At 44.3% G+C, this 19,982-nt stretch overlaps 1 protein-coding gene across 2 annotated transcripts in view; it reads right to left on the bottom strand.

Annotated features, from left to right (window-relative positions):
• The window catches only part of PEPD (peptidase D), a 152,474-nt gene that overhangs the window by 2,985 nt on the left and 129,507 nt on the right, over window positions 1–19,982 (bottom strand). Inside the window, exons 14-15 of one of the 2 annotated variants that reach the window (XM_018920784.3) lie at window positions 10,014–10,205; window positions 1,444–2,017 (exon numbers count right to left, since the gene is read on the bottom strand). In XM_018920784.3, the coding sequence (XP_018776329.2) occupies window positions 1,868–2,017; window positions 10,014–10,205 (342 nt within the window). In that variant the 3' untranslated portion in view covers window positions 1,444–1,867. Of the gene's footprint in view, window positions 1–1,443; window positions 2,018–10,013; window positions 10,206–19,982 lie in introns of those variants that run through there. The other variant, XM_030227782.2, reaches the window with a different exon arrangement.

The following is a 19,982-nucleotide window of genomic DNA, read 5'->3' as shown; positions in this document are numbered from 1 at the left end:
GCTCTCGGCTGTGGAGGGAACGGGGCTGGGCCCCAGCACTGCTTTGCACCGAAAAACCCTGGGTTTTGGGGCAGATGAGCTCAGAGCAATGCCAGCACAGTCTCTGTGGTCTCATAGCTGCAAGGCTACCAAAGCAAAGCCTGATGTCCTTGTGCAGGTAATGGAATTCAGCGGTGGAAGATTCCGGTCACCACAGCAGGAACATCACTGCAGCAGCACATCCAAGCTCCTGATCTCACAACCTCCCCTCATGAAAAAACTGCTCCCCTTCACAGTCAAGAAGTGCAGCAATTCCTGCACTTGCCTCTTACAAACCAATGCCAAGAAACCTCTGAAAAATGTAAATAGGCTTATTTATTAATTGAGTGGCATGAATGAAGTCCTCTGGATTGTTTCACGACACTTCTTTGGTCTCCCACATGAAGTTTCCTACAGAGCAATGGATCACCAGGCTGTTGGGAATAAAGGGCAGGTTCCTGTCACACAGACCAACCCACTTAGCAAAAGGAGCTCTCCTGGAGCAAGGTATATGAGGATTTTGGAGGAAATTATTTCAGGCCTAAATTCAGTGCTGAGGCGTCACCCCATTTCTCTTCACAGAGAAAAGCAAGGCACAATTCTTCCCAAGAATGTTTCTGGGTTTCACATTCTCTGAACCTCAGAGAAAGGAAAAACAATTCTTATCCTTTGCTGTGCCTGTGTTTGTGCCAAAGTAGAATGCAATATGGAGATTGTTTACCCAGAGTGATGGTGTTTTGGTTCCTTGGCCTGTCAGGGCCAGGTGTGTGTGTGTGTGGGGGGGGGGACGGGGACGGGACGGGACTGTGTGTGTGTGTGTGGGACTGTCAGCTGACAGTCACAGGTGCTGTGCAGTTGAGTGCTTGGCAGATTCAGTTTAGATGTAATGTAACATAGTGTAATATAGTACAGAATAACATAGGATTATAAAGTAATTAATTAGCCTTCAGATAGGATAGAGTCAGATCCATCATTCTCTCCCCTTGCTGGGTGTTCCCTGCAATACTATACTGGGGGGCAGGCAGCAAGGCAGTGGCAGTGGTTCCTCACACCACCCAAGCCCCCCAGGAGAGAGAGATTTCCATTATTTCATTCTGAACTAACACTGAACAGTAAAAATAACTCTATCATGCTGCACAGCATATGCTGCTGAATGACCATGAGCCCTGCAGCAAAATATTCCCTTCTTTCAACTTTTAAGGCTCATTAACACCACAGCAATCTGTGTTTTTAAGGAACAAATAGATGAACAAATCTAATGAGCATGGGGATATGTTTGAAGGATCAGTACAGCCACTATCCAGAGCAGAGAACTCTGGCTAGTGAAGGGTCAAAGTTTGCAGGGCACAAATTGGTAGTAGGGTCAGATAAAGAAGCAGGAACTGGAGCAGAAAAGTAAAATGACCACGAAGTTGTGAACACAAATGATGCCAAGGTGAATTTTAATAAAAATTTGTTTCTGCTTAGTACATGGATACAGATCCATATGAAAAATGTCATTATGTCCACTGAGAACAACTGATTTTTATTTGTTTTTCACAGTACTTGTGATGAAGTTTAAAAAAGGACTTAAGAGTGTTACAATTGCTCATAGCTTTCAGATAATCCACTTGGTGTTTTAGAGTCCCAATCATCAAAATTCAGATTTAATTGCAAGATACTTCTGAATTGAGATCTGACAGAAGTATAACCCACACTGATAAGGCAGCAGGGTTATTTGGCTGCCACTTGGTCACCTAAACTGCTGATTTTCTTGCTATTAAGAATTGGATGCATTTTATTTTATATGCTGCAGCATTCAATCAGAATGATGACTGATTAGCTGAGGCAATAAGTATCACCCTGAAGTTTACTGCTTTTGGCTGGAGAGGCAGCCAAATGATTTGGCACTGCTCTGGCCTTCTGCCATGAAAGCCTCAATTTCCTCCACAGTCCGTGGGACACAGGTGAGCAGCTCCATGCCGGTGGCTGTCACCACGATGTCGTCCTCGATCCGCACCTGCACAGGGAGCACACGGTCACCAGGGTGGTCAGATGGCATGAGGAGCACCTCAGGCAGCAGGAGCAGGGAGGGCACAAGGAGCTGCTGCAGCCCAGGCAGAGCATCCCACTGCAAGCACGGAATTGTCACCACCAGCACCTTGGCATGGTGCTCTGCAGGCTCCGGGCCCTTGGACTGCTGGCCCCTGCCACCCTCCTGGGATCACCCAGGCTTGGGGTGACCCCCGGTGTGGTGGTGCCCCTCAGGTGCCTCTGCTGCAGTGGGTCCATCAAGGACAGTCTGAGCAAGGTGCTGCAGCAGTGAGTTCATGCTGTGTCATTTCATGGGGCCAGTAAATCTCGACCCCCTGACAGCAGGAGCAGTAAAAAGAACATTCTTCCCTGGATTTGCCTCCAGCCTTCTTAGCACATGCCTTGCTAGGGACAGTGCCCTGATGCCCACAGTGTCTGCTCTCAAAGCTCTCCTGAGCTGAAATTCAGGTAGCTTCTCTTTGCACTTGAAACTTTTCTCTTAACACAATAAACGTTCAAAGCAAAACTTTGAACATTAAATAGCTTGTGGCTGATATTCCAAACATTGAATTTTGAGCTGATGAGAAAGTCCTAAGCAGATCAGACATTTCTTTTAAAATACAATCACTAAATTTCAAATCCTAGAAGGAAAAAGCAGGTCCTCTCAGTTTTTCAACTCTTGCTATTAAAATGAAAAGTGTGCTCCATTTCTGTTTGTCTCTAATCTCTTCTTACCAGTAAATGTGCCTACACAGTCATTCCCATTATCTTATCAGAAAAATGTTGCTAAGTTGCTAAGCTGCAATAAAAGCAATTTTAGTAAGGTGCAAATCCAAAAGAACACAAACCCTGGGTACTCCCACCTTACAATTGCTTTAATTGTTTCTGACCTCTTGACATTTTAAACTAAAAATAAAGCTGGTTAACATTTGTACTTCTGATTGCAAAATAATCCATTTGTTCAAACAAAATGAGTCATCCAGTCCTTATTAAACTGTTTAATGATGTCTTTGCCAGATTATTTCTTTTACATGGTATCAAGTTAAGTGTATTATAAAGCAGAATTAAATAAACAAACTCCATTGAGTTTACACATTTGTTTTGGACAGCTGTAAATTTGAAAGCTGTGAGGCTCTGTATGCTCAGTGTGCCTGAAAAGCTGGTGCCTTGCTGCAGAAGAGATCAGCAACACAGGCAATGACTCTGCACTTGAACAGAATTTATCAGGATGGGCTTTTTGATTCACTGCTTCAAATTTGACTGTTGAGCAAAACATAACCCAAGGATTCAGCAGGAGGGCCCCGCTGCATCCAAAGGCAAATCCTGCCATGTGCCTGTCCTGATGGTACCAGGCTAACCCTGCAGGAGTGCCAGCATCCAGGGACAGACCTGGGAAGGTGGCAATAGCCAAAGCAACACATTGGCAAGCCCAGCCAGTGTAAATGGAGCTGGACACAGTGATGATGTGGAAAGAAAAAATGTCAGTGCAAAAGTAGGTCTGAGAGCAGAGGGAAGGCCACACAAAGCTAGAACTGGCTCTGCCTACAGACAGAGCCTTTTGCCAAGCACTGCCAGCTCCACAAACCTCCACCTGCTTGAGCTGAAATTCCCCAGCTGCAGTGATGTATCAGCCACAATTCAGCCTCTTGACCAGTAATTAGCAAAAAACCAAGAAAAGCGCTTTGTCCTTTCCAGCTCAGTGTTTCATGACTTCACAATACCTCTGCACTCCTTGGGAGGATGGACTGACTTAAAAGCAGAGTAGATGAAAGCTAGACTACAGTGGGGAAGAACAAGTGGGAAAGGTGTCTGTCTACTGTTCTCTATCTAGGCTACAAGAGAAAATCAGGATGGGGAAGGAGCTGGGAAATAGGTAAGAGTCATGGAAGAACCAGGGAAAAGAAGGTACAGTGAGGTGAGACAGGACTGACAAATAATGGACCAAGAGAGCTGGGACTTGCTAAGGAGCCCAGGTAGGGAGATCCTGGTGGAGGTGAGATCCTGAATGAGAAGAGCACAGGGGCTGGAGCTGCCAAAGGCAGGGAACTGAGAGTGACCAGATGGAGGAGGATGAGGGCCGTGCCCTGTGACTCCTTGTATAGCAGGAGCATTGTTAGGAGATCATACAATTGTTAGGAGATCACACAATCTGTGTCACAGCACAGCTGTGATCTGCTGTGAAAAGTAGGAGAGCCAGTACTGTCACATCAGCCTGCTCAGCATCAGCACCTCCAAATGGTCATTGGGATGTGGATGGAGGCACACAGAACCACTGGTCCCTGGGACCACCCACCACTCCCTAGGAACATGTCTCTTCTTTCCCCAGAATCTAGTCCTTCCTCTGCTGGATGAATCTCACCTGAAATGGATGCTTGCCACAAAAGAGAAGTCAGATTTCCCATTTTCAGTGCATAATTTTACCTCTGCCTAAAAGCAACATGAGTGCAGAGGAATACGCTCTCAAGGGGAAGGAAATGGTTTCATTTGCTCTTTTCTTTCACACCCTCCATGCTTCACCCTGAGTTTAAACTCAGCAGCAGCAAGAAGCAGCTTCAGAGGACCTGCAAAACCTTCCCCACAGGAGAGCCTGTCATTTGGTCTTGTCTTCTGTCCAAATGGACAAAAGATGCTGGATCTCTCTGGCAAGGCTGACTGGTTTGGGACTGCCTTTCCCAGAGGGGGACAGTGGTTATGAAACTTGCTCTCAGAGCTGTCCCTGTTTGCAGGCTCTTTGTTCATCAGCACTGCTTGTTTCAGGGCTACAGAATGCTTTGGAGTTGGGCACTGAAGTGTGAGGCTCACTGCACCCCCAGCCTTCAGGGTGCTCTGCAAAATCCTAGGGGAGGCTTTACTTTCTTGGTGTGAAATGGCAGACTTCAAAAAACCACTCCTGTAAAGATGCAGTGGCCAGGAATGCCAGGACTGCTCCAAAAATGCCTTTTTCTTATCAAGGGTAGTGGCATGATCTGTCTAGCTAGACCTGATTGCACAACTGCCTAACACCAGCAACAGGCCATCATGTGGCTCCACTCAATGGTCCCAACTGTGTCCCAAAGCAGGGCCTGGGGGCACAGCCAAGGACAGCACAGGAGTTAAATACCAGGGCTGCTGTCAGCTCTGTACAGCCTCGCACTTTGTCCTGACTTACTAATACAGTCATGCTCCCCAGAGCCTCCTGTGTTACCTTCCAAGGGAAACAGGGTTGAAGCTCTTACTAATTTCTTTTGGATGATAATACATATGCGAGGCTTTTGACAATCAAGAAACTCTTTTGGCCAATTAAATAATCCAGATTTGCATGATGACAGATCCCAGATGTCAAAAAAGGCAACTGATGAAATGTCCCCTTTTCTTTTTAAAGTCTATTGATAATTTGTTTGTTTATGGCTGTGGAAAGCAGCAACACTATCACGGCAAGACCTTAGAGTGGGACACTTGCCTGGAAACGATGACAGGACGTGGCCACACTTGGGACCATCCAGAGCAGAAAAGCACACGTCTGGCTGGAGGATCCATGGGTCTGTTCCTACAACTGCTGTCCTACAGAGGCAGCTGTGCAGCCAAGGGAACTTATTGCAACTCAGCCATTGACTTCCCAATCATTTTTAACAGAGCAAACTTATCCTGAGCAGAGTCTGACTTCTGCTCAGAGGGATGGGTAGGAAACAGAGCTGCTGCATCAAACCCAGGCTGCAGGGAAGGAAGGCACTTTGCTGCTGTTCCACACAGTGGCTGTGCCAAGGTGTTTGCTGTAGGGGCAGGCCCTTGGGCTCTGTGCTCAGGGAATCTCATCCCATGCTGTAGTCTTCTTGGCACAAGCAGGTGTCCTTCACAACCAAGCCCTCATGTCAAGAGAATCTTTATTTTAAATGTCCACATTTAAATGTTCACATTTTAATAGAAGAGGAGCAATAGCAGTAGGGTGAGCAATAGCAGTAGGGTGAGGCCATGCACTTTATTAGATTAACTGATACAGATGGAAGAAAGGCCTCAGGTGCCCAGTCCCTTCATCCAGGCTCAAAAAGAAGCATTAAACTACAAGCTAAATACAGGTTAGAAACAGCTGGTCTTTCTTTAACCTAATTATGTTAATTAGACAAGAGAAAGGGGCTAAAGAAGGTTTATAAGCACCTAGCAGTAGTTTTTGGGGTATCTACACCTATCACTTCCCTTAGGAGAACTTTTAAAGGAAGGTAAGTATATACATTGTGACAACTGCTTTCCTGTGAAAACTTTTGAAGAAATGCTGTGTAGCACTACTACTGTGATACAATAACCAGTATTAAAAAGTAGATGAGCATAATGTTTATTGCCTGGTAAACAATTTCATTTCACAATACAAATTCACCATAAACTCAGAAACAGAGCCTAATCTTCTGAAAAATAAAAATCAGGACAGAGACAACTTTATGGGTCTCTGAACCAAAGGTAGAAGCAGTAAGATATCTCGCTCTTTATTTGGTTTAGCATTTATTCTGAGTAAGGGAGCTACTATTGTTTTGAAACATATTGTAATATTAGCAGATCTTCAAGTTCCTGGGCTTTGTAAATCTGTTAAATTTTTAAATGAGAAAAATCTGTAAATGAAAGAAAGTAATGCATTTACCACCCATCTGTCTTTCAGCATTTTCTCTAAGTTGCAAAGTTTTCAGATATTAAGTCTAGTGCTAGTTCTACAAATCCTAGGGAAAATAAAGCCTGAACAGAAACTGAATGTGTAAGGCCAAAGAAAGACTGAATGGCTTTACTGTGTCTTTGAGAAAACATCATATGAACTGCATGAATCAGTAATCAGCTTATGAAGAATGGAAATGTCAAACCCTAAAGGGCAGCATTTGGAGTCAGCATTTCCCCTTCCCTGAGGATTCAGCTGCTTTTCCTGAGCAATACATACAACTGTATGCACATCCCTGTATTTGCACATCTGTGTTTATTCAGGAGCCTGTGGGCAGAGTCCAGGCAGAGCAAAGGTGCCCTGGGCCAGGCACTGTGCCAGATCCAGCAGCAGCCCTTGTCCCACAGGAGTTATGACCTCGGTAAACTGGACCTTGGTTTTGCAGATGGAGAACTGAAGTACATGTGACTGAAACGTCCCAAAATTGGCCAAGGAAGTTTGAGAAGGACTGAACCCAACAGCTGTCAAGTAAAGAGTGTAGGGCTTCAGACAGGCAATATCCCCTGGGCACTGCTTGCTTCCCCCTGCAGGGACCTGTCCTTGGCCCAGAGGAGGTAAAGAGCCCCAGTTAGGAGGTCCCTGAGCAGCAGGGACAGCCCCAAAGGCTGAGGTGAGCAGGAGGTGGGTGTGATGGAAGGGCTGCTGATGGACCTGCCCCAGCAGTGCATGGACACCTCACACTGCCTCTTCTTCCCTGCTCCTGCAGCTTCCACAATCTCCTCATGGCTAACTCCAGCCAGCACAAATTACAGTAAATGGCTGCAGGCTTGCCCTTTCTGGCACACTATAAGAGCTTTGCTTCTCAGTGAAGAGATTTGTCACAGTCAAGAAAATTATTGAAAGCCCAAAAAAGACATGAATTCAAGGTGAATTTGTGAAAAATCCCCAAATTCCTTGTGTGGACAGACTTACTTAGACTTCCAGTGGTGTTACTTCAGTGAATGTTAGTTCATTTTTGAAGTGAATTACACTAAACCAAATAAGGAACATTTTGATTAGTGCAGAGCTCTGCAGAGAGAAATGGACAACTGATTTCCTTTTGTAGAATGTGTTTTACTTTTACACTTAAAGTAAGATTGGACTGGCTGTAGTGAACTCTTCAGCTACAACTGACACCAATACTAGCCCCTATTAATATTTGTCAGTAAAAAAAAACGGGCTTTTAAAAAAATATTTAAAAATATCTTTTTTAATCCCATAGAAAGAAAGTTTTCTGGCATGCTTTTGTGAGAAATACTCACTCACTCTGGATAAACTAGAATGAAACATTTTGTTCATAACTGAGCACTCTACACAGCACAAATTGCATCTTCTTTTTATGCAGAATCAAGTCAGAATGATAAAGATGGAAAAACTTATTTTGATTGCTCTATAATTCAGCTTTTGTGAAGAATTCAGAAATATTCAGATGTATTCCAGTCTTAGATTTTATTTTCATTCTTCTCCTGGACAAAATCAAGTGACAACATCTGGCTCAGGGTATATGTGTATTATTATTTTTTTCTCTCAAAGTAAAATGTATTGTTCACAGGGGGATCAGAGATTAAGATTTTTGCTCAATCGTTTTTGGGCTGCCCCTTCTTTTAGCAAAGTTTGCTGGCTAGCTCTCCTTACAAGTCATCATTACAGGAAGCTAAACAAAAATGAGGGAACAATGTTTGCTTGAAATCTCTGGAACAAAAGTGCCTGATCCAGCAACTTATTACCAAGGTAGAGATCCCAGGCTGTCACTCCTCTTGTGTGCAACCACAAGCAGAAGGTGAGCCACAGGCACACCTCAGGCTGCAGAAATGGAGTGGGCATTCACAGCCATTTGGGAAAAATGTGGGCTTTGCCGAGCAATTTCAGGGAAAGCTCACCAGGAATCAATTCAATTGCTGAAAAACTCCCATAGAGCGTGTTTACATGGAAAATGGAGACAGTTAAACCTGCTTCCATTGCAGTGTGAAGGTACACAAGCACATCACAGTGTTCTTTTAAAATACATTTCAGTGTGTGTTGTCACACAGAATGTGCTCACAGCTAGAAAATGCAGAATTAGCTGCCTTTTGTTCACCAGTACCTCAGTTGTCTGGCTGGCAAATCTTGATAAAGAAAAAACACAGAGACAGATAATGTCCCAGACCTCAGCAGTGAATTAAACATCAGCAAGGGTAAAGTCCTGTGTCTCTTAACAAGGCTGCACCCACACCATGGGTGGCTGCCGTCGAGCCTGGCTGGCTCACATGACTGGGGATAGGACACACAACTTTTCTGTCAGGGTGGTGGTTCCAAGGCAGCTCAGACCAAAGTGCTACAGTAATCACCCTCTCAAGGCTGGGGTACAGTGATAAATCAGTCAATGGCAGCAGCAGACAATTCCTAATGAGTGACTTTTCCTACCAGAAAATCACTGCCACTGCAGGGACTGCTCGCTGTTTTGAGACTTGGCAGAAGAGGCAGGGGAGGAGGGGGCATGGCAGCTGCCTGCTCTATCTGCTCTGTGCAGGAACAATGTGGCACCCTACAAATTTCAGCTCGCCCTGCTGAAATAAAAGTCCACTGGAAGCAGTGCAACTGCTGAATGCTCTGTGAGGGTGGTGGCTTTGAATGGGAAACGTGCCCTGGACAGCATGCACAACCAGAGCCCCTCCACTTGCCCAGCAGCTGCTGCATGGAATGATTGCCCAGATCACCTCTGTCTCCCCTGGCCAATCCTCCTGTGCCCACTGCTGCCTGAGCCTGTCACACTGGGCACTGGGGCTCTAGAACCCCATCAGCCATTCTTCTGGAAACAGGAAAGGCTCCCCCAAAGCACAAGTTTCATGCCATTCTGTCAATAATCCTGTAAGAGCAATTACTGCTGTTTCCATCTACTGCCTCTGGTTCTTCTGCCCCGGCAGGAAGCACTGGACTGGGCTGTTGTCAAGGAATCCAACTCTGGAGTACAGAACTCAGTCTCATATTTCATAACGTTTCATACATGTTTCACACATTAGACAAAACACTTACCTGGCAAGCCACTGTATGGTGCTGACAGAGAATATTTCAGTCAATGGGAAAATATGGGTCTATCATTGATGACTAGTAAAAAAACCACTTTATAAAATTAGAATAAAACCCCCCAATTTCTCTGCAGAGTCAAATGGTCCGAATGATTCCAGGTGCTGCTTCAAGGAACAGCCCTATGTGCAATAAATTACAACTCCCAAAAGTTGTAAGACTTTTGGGAGTTGTAAGAAGTCCCAAAAGACTTTTCCTCAGATACGCAGTAAGCACAAACAAAGAGAAAACCAATTAACGAAACCATCTGCTAAGAGCTACTCACCCCACCGAATCCGCGGAAGCGCTGCAGGACGTGGCTGTTGAAGAAGCAGGCCTGGGCAGGGTCGTGCAGGGCCTGTTCCAGGAGGGGCTGGATGAAGTAGATGCCCGGCTCGACGGTGAGCACCATGCCCGGCTGCAGGCGGCGCGCCGTGCGCAGGCTGCGCAGCCCCGGCTCCTCCGCGCGCTCCACGCCCTGCGCGACACACACCCGTGCAGTCACCTTCCTCCTCACACAGAAAAACAAGGCAACTTTCCCATGAATATTGCTGGGATCAAAACAGTTCTTATCTTATTTGCTGTGCCTGTGTTTGTGCCACAGTAGAATGCAATATGGAGGTTGTTTGCCCAGTGATGGTGTTTTGGTTCCTTGGCCTGTCATGTGTGTGTGTCAGGACTGTCAGGGGACAGTCACGAGATTCAGAGCAGTTGTCTCAGTTCAGATGTAATGTAATAGAATAATATATATAATAAAGTAATTAATTAGCCTTCTGATAAGATGGAGTCAGATGCATCACTCTCTCCCCTTGTCGGGGGGTGCCTGCAAATACTATAACCTGCTCTCACAGACACCCACACATGGAGCACCTTACAGCAAGCCCTCCTGTGCTGACTGCTCCATAACACACACAAAATATAAAAAATAATCACAAAGAACTGAAACTTAGCTATGCAATTACCTCCCTCCCATCAGCCCTCATTTAGCTTTCACATAGAGTCATGACCAGTTTTCAACTCGATGCCCCAAGTGTTTTTTGCACCACGGAAATCTTGGCTTTGGATATGCTTGGTTACTTGTCACCCTGTTCTTCTAAGTTCTTCTAAGCCTTCTGATGTTTACATTCTTGTAATGAAGTTTCTCATGCACTTTTATGTAAATAATTATTGTTTTACATTCTTTTCTGGAGGAGGAGAAATTTGATGGACTGTTGGTTTGTCCAGTGTCATTGGAGAGGTGGCACTTTCATCCTCCAATCCACTGTCACTTTTGAAAGTCTATAAATGTTGGAGTCAGAAAATAAACTTCCCTTCTTTTTACCTTGGAGGTTTCCAGTGTGTGTGCAGTTTCATTTTGTGTCCTGTAGTGATAGTTACTCTCTACCTTGGGAGAAATACTGCACTACAAAGCCAAAATAATCACTTGCACTATTCCTCGCCCTACCCTCCCTTACAAAGTATGGTATTGTAAGTGACATGCAAATCTTGAAATGCCCCTGCCACGTCATGGCTGAAACAGCTGAACTATGCAGCAGAGAACAATTCCTCCAAGGATATGCAAATACTTATTCTCACCAAATGTTATTTAAATTACACATTTATGATCTTGATTCAGGAGCAATGAGTCTATACATGACCTCATAAAAGCAGCCCATTTAAACTAAACTTTTGTCAGATTCAGACTTTCAGGCAACACAGTGCTGATTAGTATTATTAAAAGTTAAGTCAAAACAAGTCTGAACTAGCAAAATATTCTCTTCTTCCCAAAAGCTGGTAAAATAAAATGATATACGAGGACGTGCTTAGTCAAGGAATTAGAAACACTGCAAAGACTAGTTCTGGGTATTAATTTTCTTCCCCTCGAATGTGCCAGGTATTGCAATATCAGGATAAATATATCTCAATCCCATTAGCTTTTTGAAAATTCTTTGAAATGGTAGCAAAATTTCCCCAACAAACTATTGTAATGACTGTGAACAGCTCACAGGCCCAGCAGCTTTCAATCCTGCACACACTGCTCAAGAAACCTTCTCTGCTTTAGCCAGCACGTCAGAGGTTAACACATCTGTGAGACCACAGCATTGTTTATCTGGTCTCCTTGCAGCTTTCCTGAGTCTTGCTTTTCTGCCCAAAGCCACAGTGGCAGGAGGGGCAGCTGGTGTCAGCATCACTCCCAGCACGACTGGTGCCACGAGGATGAAACTTCCCCTTTCTCCCAGACAAACCCAGCCCAGCACCACCCTCAGTGTGGGGCACCCTGTCCTGGCACAGCCCAGCTCCCGTGGTCCTGCCAAGGGGATGGAGGGAGACTGGAGCACACATTACCCATGTTCTCATCTTCCTGAATCATTCCCTCTTCACAGGGGACACAGCCCTGCAGTATTGTTTGCTCCTGAGCTCCACTTTCATTTCAGAGAAAGGCTATTTTACAGTAATACTGCTTTGCAGCAGCCCCTCCTTAGTGCTTGCTTTCTCCCCAATGGATACCCAAGCAAGGCTGGGGTTGCTTTTGTTCCCTTTGCAGAGCTTATTCTGTTCCAATGCACAGCATCTTACAGTAGCCAAGATTTCTAGAGCTGACCAGCCTGGACATTTGGACACAGGTTTGCCCCTTTTGACTGTGTGTTCCATGTGTTTTATGTCATATGTTTGATTTGGACTTTGCAGAGCACTATATATTACACCAAAATAAGAAAACATGGTTTTGTTTTACTGAGCCTAGGAAACAAGAATACTGTAATATTAAGCAAGGCATTTTGAATTTGTACTCTTATCAAAACTCAAAGAAAATCAATATATTTCTAAACTTGAAACAATAACTGCACTGAAATAGAGCCATTTTTTCTCTCATACTGCCCTTTGGGGTTTGGCATTTCACACATTCATTGTAATGTGTAAAGGAAATGAGGGCATCCAATCTTGTGGATTAATCTCTCCATGAGCAGTAAACAATTAGATTAGTGTCTGGACCTTTTGGTGCCTCGCCAACTATCTATCGGCTACTTTACAACAAACAGCCCAGATTTGGCTTTTAAGTACACTTCTCAATTCTGCTTGCAAATGCCTTTTCCAAAGCAGTCAATCCAAGACAGATGCTAGAAAGACAAATGCAGAGCGAGGAAAACAATCGCAAACATCCTCTGAAGGCAGCCCTGGCAGAGAATCCGTATTTTTTTGCCTTTACTTGAAATAAATGGTGTTTAACATCATTAGTGACAATAAAGCCTCAGTAGCTGCCTTTATTTACCTCTGTACAGCTGCTAAAGCAATGGTAGGCATTTTCTCTAGACTGCTAGCAGTCTGATCCTGCTTTTAGTTCTTCCTCCAAGGAGCTAACAGCAACAAGACCCAAGACACACATTTGGAAATGTCTCTCAGCAATGCAGGGGCACCTGAATATTGCTCCTCACCCAAAAGTAAAATTCTAACTTCTTTGGAAGGAATATTCCCTCCATCCTGTCTCAGTCCTGGGTTGTGTGGCTCTAGGTTTCATCTCCAGGTGTTTGGGTTCTGTAGATGCAGCTCAATCCCTACCATGAAATCATCTCTAGTGGGCCTTCAAAGAAAGGATAACATTGTTCAGCTTTTCAGAGCTGAAAAGCAAGCAGGACAGCAGTGGGTGGGCTTGTCCCTTTGAACAGAGACTAGCAGGGTGTTCACCAGGAGATGTGTGATATAGCTGCAGAGAGACAGGTTCTGGCTGTGGCTTCTACGTGGCCACTCACACTGAGCAGAGGAGAACCCCAGCCCAGTTTGCTGTGAGGCTGAAGGGCAAATGAGCTGGCACAGGAAATAAGCAGAGAGGGGGCAGTGACCAAGCTGAGTGGATGACAAAATCCCTTCTTTTGAGAACAGTACTGGATTAAAACACACATCAGACTATGGCTTCAGCCTCCCAAGTGACATCTGATCTCTGGGCACCCATGACCACCTTGGTAGCCACCACACCCATCAGGTCCAGGGGCTGACAGCTCTCACTCTGCTGTGGTTGTTTATGAAAAGTAGGATGAACTGAGGACCTTTTTTAATGACTGAAACACCACAATCCCCAAACAGAAGATGACAGGTCTGAAACAAGCCTTGCCATTTTTCATCAAGTCAAACTCTCTTGGGACCAAAGCCCGACAGGGCAACCTCACACTGTCATCCATCAGTAGGACACTTCTGCCATTAATGGATTTCCTTCTTTGTCAGGAGGAACCTTCCCTACATCTCACAGCTGAACAACTCAAGCTTTGTTTTCAGCAATGACCAAGGTTTTTTTTTTTTGCAGTAAGAAGAAATGAGGAGTGAAAATGTGAGTGCTGGTACAGCAGCTGTGGGGCTACCTGCTCCTATCACCATTATATCCTGGAGTCCTGGCCTCTGAGCTGGACCCTTGTCATAGTGCTGCACAGAGAGAAAGTATAAGCTGATAATTTGCCCCCCAAAAATGTACAGAATAGTCCAGAAAATATTAATGCCTAGGCATCTAAAAAGAGACTTGCAGTTTTATTCAGTGAAAACTAAATTTTGAATTTATTCTCCTGTATATTGCAACAACAGACTATATCTGAAATTGTTTTCTAAGACTGACTTTATTTGGAGTTCACATTTTAGATTTGATCACATTTTAAGATTGAGACACTCCTCCCTCAGTAAGCACAGATGTATGACACTGTCATTTGTGACTGTACTCCTGCCAAGAACATTGGATTCAAATTAATGGTTCATCTAAGGTAACAAAAACCAGCAGGGCTAAGCAATAAGGACTGTCAAGGGAACGAGAGAATTATTATGTAAACTGATTTTATTACTATGTAAGCAAAATAAAAGTTCAAATTAAGTGTACAGTAATACAAAATATTACTATTTTTGGAATGAGCAGGGAATTAGGAAGTATGCAAATCTGCCCATTTCCCAGAAAAAGGTTGTGGAAGACTAGAATTTGCAATATCCCCAGATTATCTCAGTATAAAGATGAACTACTGCTTGCTCCTAAGCAACTCAACAGTTAACATGTTGCTTTTTCCATGGAAGAGCTCCATTGTGTATCATGCTGGATCTTGTTCCACAGGCAGAGCAATCAGAAGCAGAGACAGCTCCAGGCCCACTCGGGCCTGAGCCTGGGTTTGTTTTTGGACCAGAACAGAAGAAAACCACAGGTGATGTCCCTGTGCTGGCTGCTGCTCACCCACAGGGCCCTGGCAGCAGCTGGAGATGCACAAGTGCAGAGACATGCAAGGGCACCCTCCCTGCCAAAACCAGGGGCTGCAAGTTGGCATCACCCCAAAGTTTCCTCAAGCCAGTGATGGCAGCAAACCCCAGCCATGGCCCAGAATACCTGAGGTACTCATAAATGCAAATACTGAACCACAGTAAAAGGCTCATTAGTGACACAATCTATTTCACATTCTCTTTTCCAGCTAAATCATCACAGAACTTTTTGGAGCCTGACAGACTGTCCCAGTTGGAACACATCCAGTACAGTGAAGTCCTAACCACTTTACCAAGCTAAGTGCAATCAAGTATTTAAATTAATCAGAATACTAACATTACATTTAGATAATATGAAATGAGCACCAAAGTGAAATCTCAGCTCTTTTACTCTTCCCTATCCTCCCACTGCATATACCTAACTTCTAATTAGCTCATTTAATGTAAAAAGAGCAGAGCTCTGTGCAGCCAGGAAAATAAAAGTCTCAAATTCCATTTCACATGTCTCCTGGTCCCTTCTCTAAGCCCTTGTTTCACTTGCTGAGTGTTCCTAATGAAGATTAGTTTATTCAATCTGTGCTGCTTTTCCCCAGCAGCCTGAGCTGCCTACAGTCACCTGCAGGAACTGCTGGCAGTCCTGCCTTTGAAATCAGCAGCAGGTTCCAGGAGAAGGGGCCCCAAGCACCACAGATCACTCCTGGCATTTGCAAATCAAAGCTCCCACTTCTGCAGGAGAATCTAATTACTAGCTGGAGCTTTTGGGACACAGCTCAAAGTTAATATTGGGGGAATAGGGGACACATGATGTTTAACTGTCTATTTTACTTGAAGTGTTTTCTTCTTTTTCTAAGTATTAACTGTGGTATCAGGTTTAAGTTACCTAATAACTTTCCTGTTATTGCAGGGAATGAGGAAAAATTATCTGCCACTTATTTGAGGCACTGCTGGCTCATGATTCAGCTGGAGCTGGATTTCAATCCAGCACTACAGCATGGTTCTGAGCAGAACTCCCCATATAATTTTTGCTTTCTGATCCTCTGATGTTACCAAGCTCCAGTGCTATCATAATGGAAATAACAAAGCATATAGACTGTATTCTTTCTCTTTTCTTAGAACCTAAGTTTGAGAAAAGAAGAGATAGCAAATAGTAAAAATCACCAAGTTGAGAACCACAGCATTGACCTGGATGATGAGGAGAGTATTTAGAATAATTTATAAGAGTTTTATAAGAAATAAGAGAAAGAATTGCAAAAGCTACCAAGAACACTGTTTTAGAATGAAACTAATTACAAGCACCATTTAAAATCTAATGAACAAATTTCTTGTCACACACAGAAAGCAGACATAGGCAATTCTCTTAAATGAAAGGGTTTTGTCTTTTGTGACCTTTAGATACCATGAGTGAAAATTGTATAGCAAAAGCCCCACAGTATACCAATGATACCTTACTTTTTTTCATGTGATTGAAAGCAGAACTCTACAATTTTGGTTTTTGTCTCCTACTGCACCTGGAATGAATTGTTCAAAAACACACAAGCTCCATTAGTTGCTGCTAAAATTTCAGAAATATTTGGACAATAAATATTCAGATAAAAACTCTGTTAGCACACAAAATCTTTTGCAACAAACTTCAGTGAGTCAGAGAAACATAAGCAACTATCTCCATCAAAAAAAAATTAAACAGAACTAATGCAACCCAACCAAGCAACTAAAAACCTCAAGTCCTTAACACCTTCTTTCTCAGTGGAGGAGGGGAACTCTGGTATGACAGGGCATGTCTGCATCATGGCACCTGAGCCTTCCCCCTCTTCTGCCTCTGCTCAAGCCCTAAGTTCCATAAAGCCCAGACTCAGCATCTGTCCTCACAGGGAAAAGCTGCTGGGAACTGATCACAACTTTTCTGAGCACAAGAGGACACAGCAGAGTGAGATCTATTAGCCTAACTCTGGGAGAGGTTTAAACCCCACAGAGAGTCCTGGGCTGACTCTGGGAGGGGTTTAACCCCCACAGAAGAGTCCTAGGCTGCAGAAACTCTCCTGGTTGGTGTTTGACCCAGCAGGCAGCAATAAGCACCATGGATTTCAGTGCTGCTCTGCATGGAAAGGCAGTTTTCATCTGCTTCCTTCCTGCACACTGCCTGCTCAGTGCCTGTATGTATATTCTTGCTAGGCAGGAATTCAAAGAAACAAAACAAACAAACAAACAAAGGATTCAAGGGGGTCCCATGAAGCAGAAGCAGCAAGTTTTTTCTCCTCATCTTTTCCCAAGGTGTATAATCACTTGCAAGAACAAAAAGTTAAACCTAATGAAATGTCCTTTTACTCTTTGTAAAGTAAAGGCACTCTAAGTGCCTTCCATACAGGTTGTTTCATGTTTGCAGGACCTGGGTAAGCAAAGCTGGAGCAAGGCTTTGCAAAGTTATGGCAAGTGAAGCAATTTGCAGCACCAGGGCCCTCCACAACAGCTTTAGGCTTCTTGGTAAATTCACTGCATCCTCTGATTCTTAAAGGAAAAAACATTAATGTATCATTTGCAATGCTAACCACAAAAAAAAAAAAAAAAGAAAAAGAAATCTTCTGCTTCAACATAAAGTAGGATACATAAGGGAAATATTTTTTGCCAGAACAAGATTATTCCTGTGTTCTCCAGTACTAAAATTCCCAGTCAGTCATCTGGGATCTGGGAGCTTTCTGTTAAAGCCAGACACAGCTTGTGCACAGCAGAGATGTTCCCCAAGCATGCAGTGATGGAAGGATGTGGGTAACTCCAAAACAGACCTCCAAACTTCATTTGTGATGCAGAATAGCAACAAAAGGATCAGCTTTTCATGATAATTGAATTAAAAATTAAAACTAAGGTAAATCTTATAATTTTAAAAAACAAAATGAAATTAAACTCTTAATTCATAAGATGTGAAAATCACAGTAGTTATTAACCTAACTTAAATTAACTGGCTTATTATTATAGAAAGTCATCAAATGTACTTAGTGCTCTTTAGAGCCTTATAGTCAATTAATATAGCATGAAATTGAATCAACTCAGGCATCTAGAGACACAGAACCTAGATTTAAATGAAAACTTCACCCTCATCTACCTTAGGGCCTGAAAATTTGGGGCCACCTACCACATTTTCTTCATTGCAACAGGCACAAACCCTCATTTATATCCCATATCGAATTTACCCAGAAACAACTGAAAGAATGTGAGAAAACCATCTCCATGATTAAATTTTACAGCAGAAGCTAAGCCCAGTGGGGTTTTTCACCCTTTGAAGCAAGCTCAGTCTGACTGAGGGCCAGATTTTCTGAAGTGATTAGTACCACTGGGGCTGAATTTTCAGCAGTGCTTGAGCTGCAGTCAGACCCTCAGAAGGAACAGGCGGATTTTCAAAGCAGCGCGCGGCTTCCCGCGAGGAACACCGCGGTCCCTGGGGAGCTCCTGCTGCTCAGCCCTCCTGAATCCAGCACCTTCACATGTGTGCTTCACTGGAAACACTGTGCTCACACTCCTGTCAAAGTGCTGTCCTAAAATAAGGCTGCCAAAACATGTTCCTTGCTGGCAAAATGTGCAGCACTTGGTTTCTCTGAGGAACGCCGCGGTGCCTGGCAGGAGACACAGTCCCCAGGGAGCTCCTGCTGCTCAGCCCTCTTGAAAAGCAGGACCTTCACTTGTGTTCTTCACTGGGAAACACTGTGCTCACACTCCTGTGAATGTGTTGTCCTAAAATAAGGCTGCCAAAACACGTTCATGGCTGGCAAAATGCACGGTGCTTGGTTTTCCCAAGGAACGCCGCAGTCCCCGGGGAGCGCCTGGTGCTCAGCCCTCCTGAAAGCCAACACCTTCACTTGAATGCTTCACTGGAAACACTGTGCTTACACTCCTGTGAACGTGTTGTCCTAAAATAATGTTGCCAAAACACGTTCATTGGTGGCGAAATGCGCGGTGCTCAGTTTCCCCAAGGAACGCCGTGGTGCCTGCTAGGAGACGTGGTGCCCAAGGAGCTCCTGGTGCTCAGCCCCCCTGAAAGCCAGCACCTTCACCTGTGTGCTTCACTGGGAAACACTGTGCTCACACTCCTGTGACCATGCTGCCCTAAAATAAGGCTGCATAACCACGTCCGTTGCTGGCAAAAACCGCGGTTCTCAGTTTCCCAGAGGAGCGCTGCGGTGCCCGGCAGGAGATGCAGTCCCCAGGGAGCTCCTGCTGCTCAGCCCTCCTGAAAAGCAGCACCTTTACTTGCATCCTTCACTGGGAAACACTGTGCTCACACTCCTGTGAACGTGGTGCACACACTCCTGTGAATGTGTTGTCTAAAATAATGTTGCCAAGACACATTCATTGGCGGCAAAACGCGCAGCACTCGGTTTCCCCTAGGAAGGCCGCGGTGCCTGGTAGGAGACGTGGTCCCCAGGGAGCTCCTGTTGCTCAGCCCTCCTGAAAAGCAGCACCTTCACTTGTGCTCTTCACTGGGAAACACTGTGCTCACACTCCTGTGAACGTGTTGTCCTAAAATAAAGCTGCCAAGACACGTTCATGGCTGGCAAAATTCGCAACACTCGCTTTCCCCAAGGAAAGCTACAGTCCCCAGGGAGCTCCTGGTGCTCAGCCCTCCTGAAGACGAGCACCTTCACTTGTGTGCTTCACTGGAAACACTGTGCTCACACTCCTGTGAACATGCTGTCCTAAAGTAAGGTTGCCAAGACACGTTCATTGCTGGCCAAAACCGGTCGTTCTTTATCACAGCAAGAAATAGGAAGGGGAAATGTTATATTTTCTAATATCCCAGAGTATACTTTGCAGAAAATCTGCAAGTATTTACAACTTTTGTCAAAGAAGAAGAAAGTGCTCGTTCAATGCTGCATGCGAAAGCAGCTTACTGGAAAAGATGAAAACTTATTATTGCCAATTTTGAAAAAAGAAATCTTTGGCTACCAATGAATAACTAATCTAAGCTAACAATGTCTGGAAATAGTTTTTTTGGAACACACAAAACTTTCTGACGGATAAAAATTAGGAAATTAACGTTTATTGTATTATTTCAAATGTAACTGTTTACACT

The sequence above is a fragment of the Serinus canaria genome, chromosome 11, assembly GCF_022539315.1.
Source record: "Serinus canaria isolate serCan28SL12 chromosome 11, serCan2020, whole genome shotgun sequence".
NCBI classification, from domain to species: Eukaryota; Metazoa; Chordata; class Aves; order Passeriformes; family Fringillidae; genus Serinus; species Serinus canaria.
This window is presented reverse-complemented; position numbering and strand designations above follow the sequence as displayed.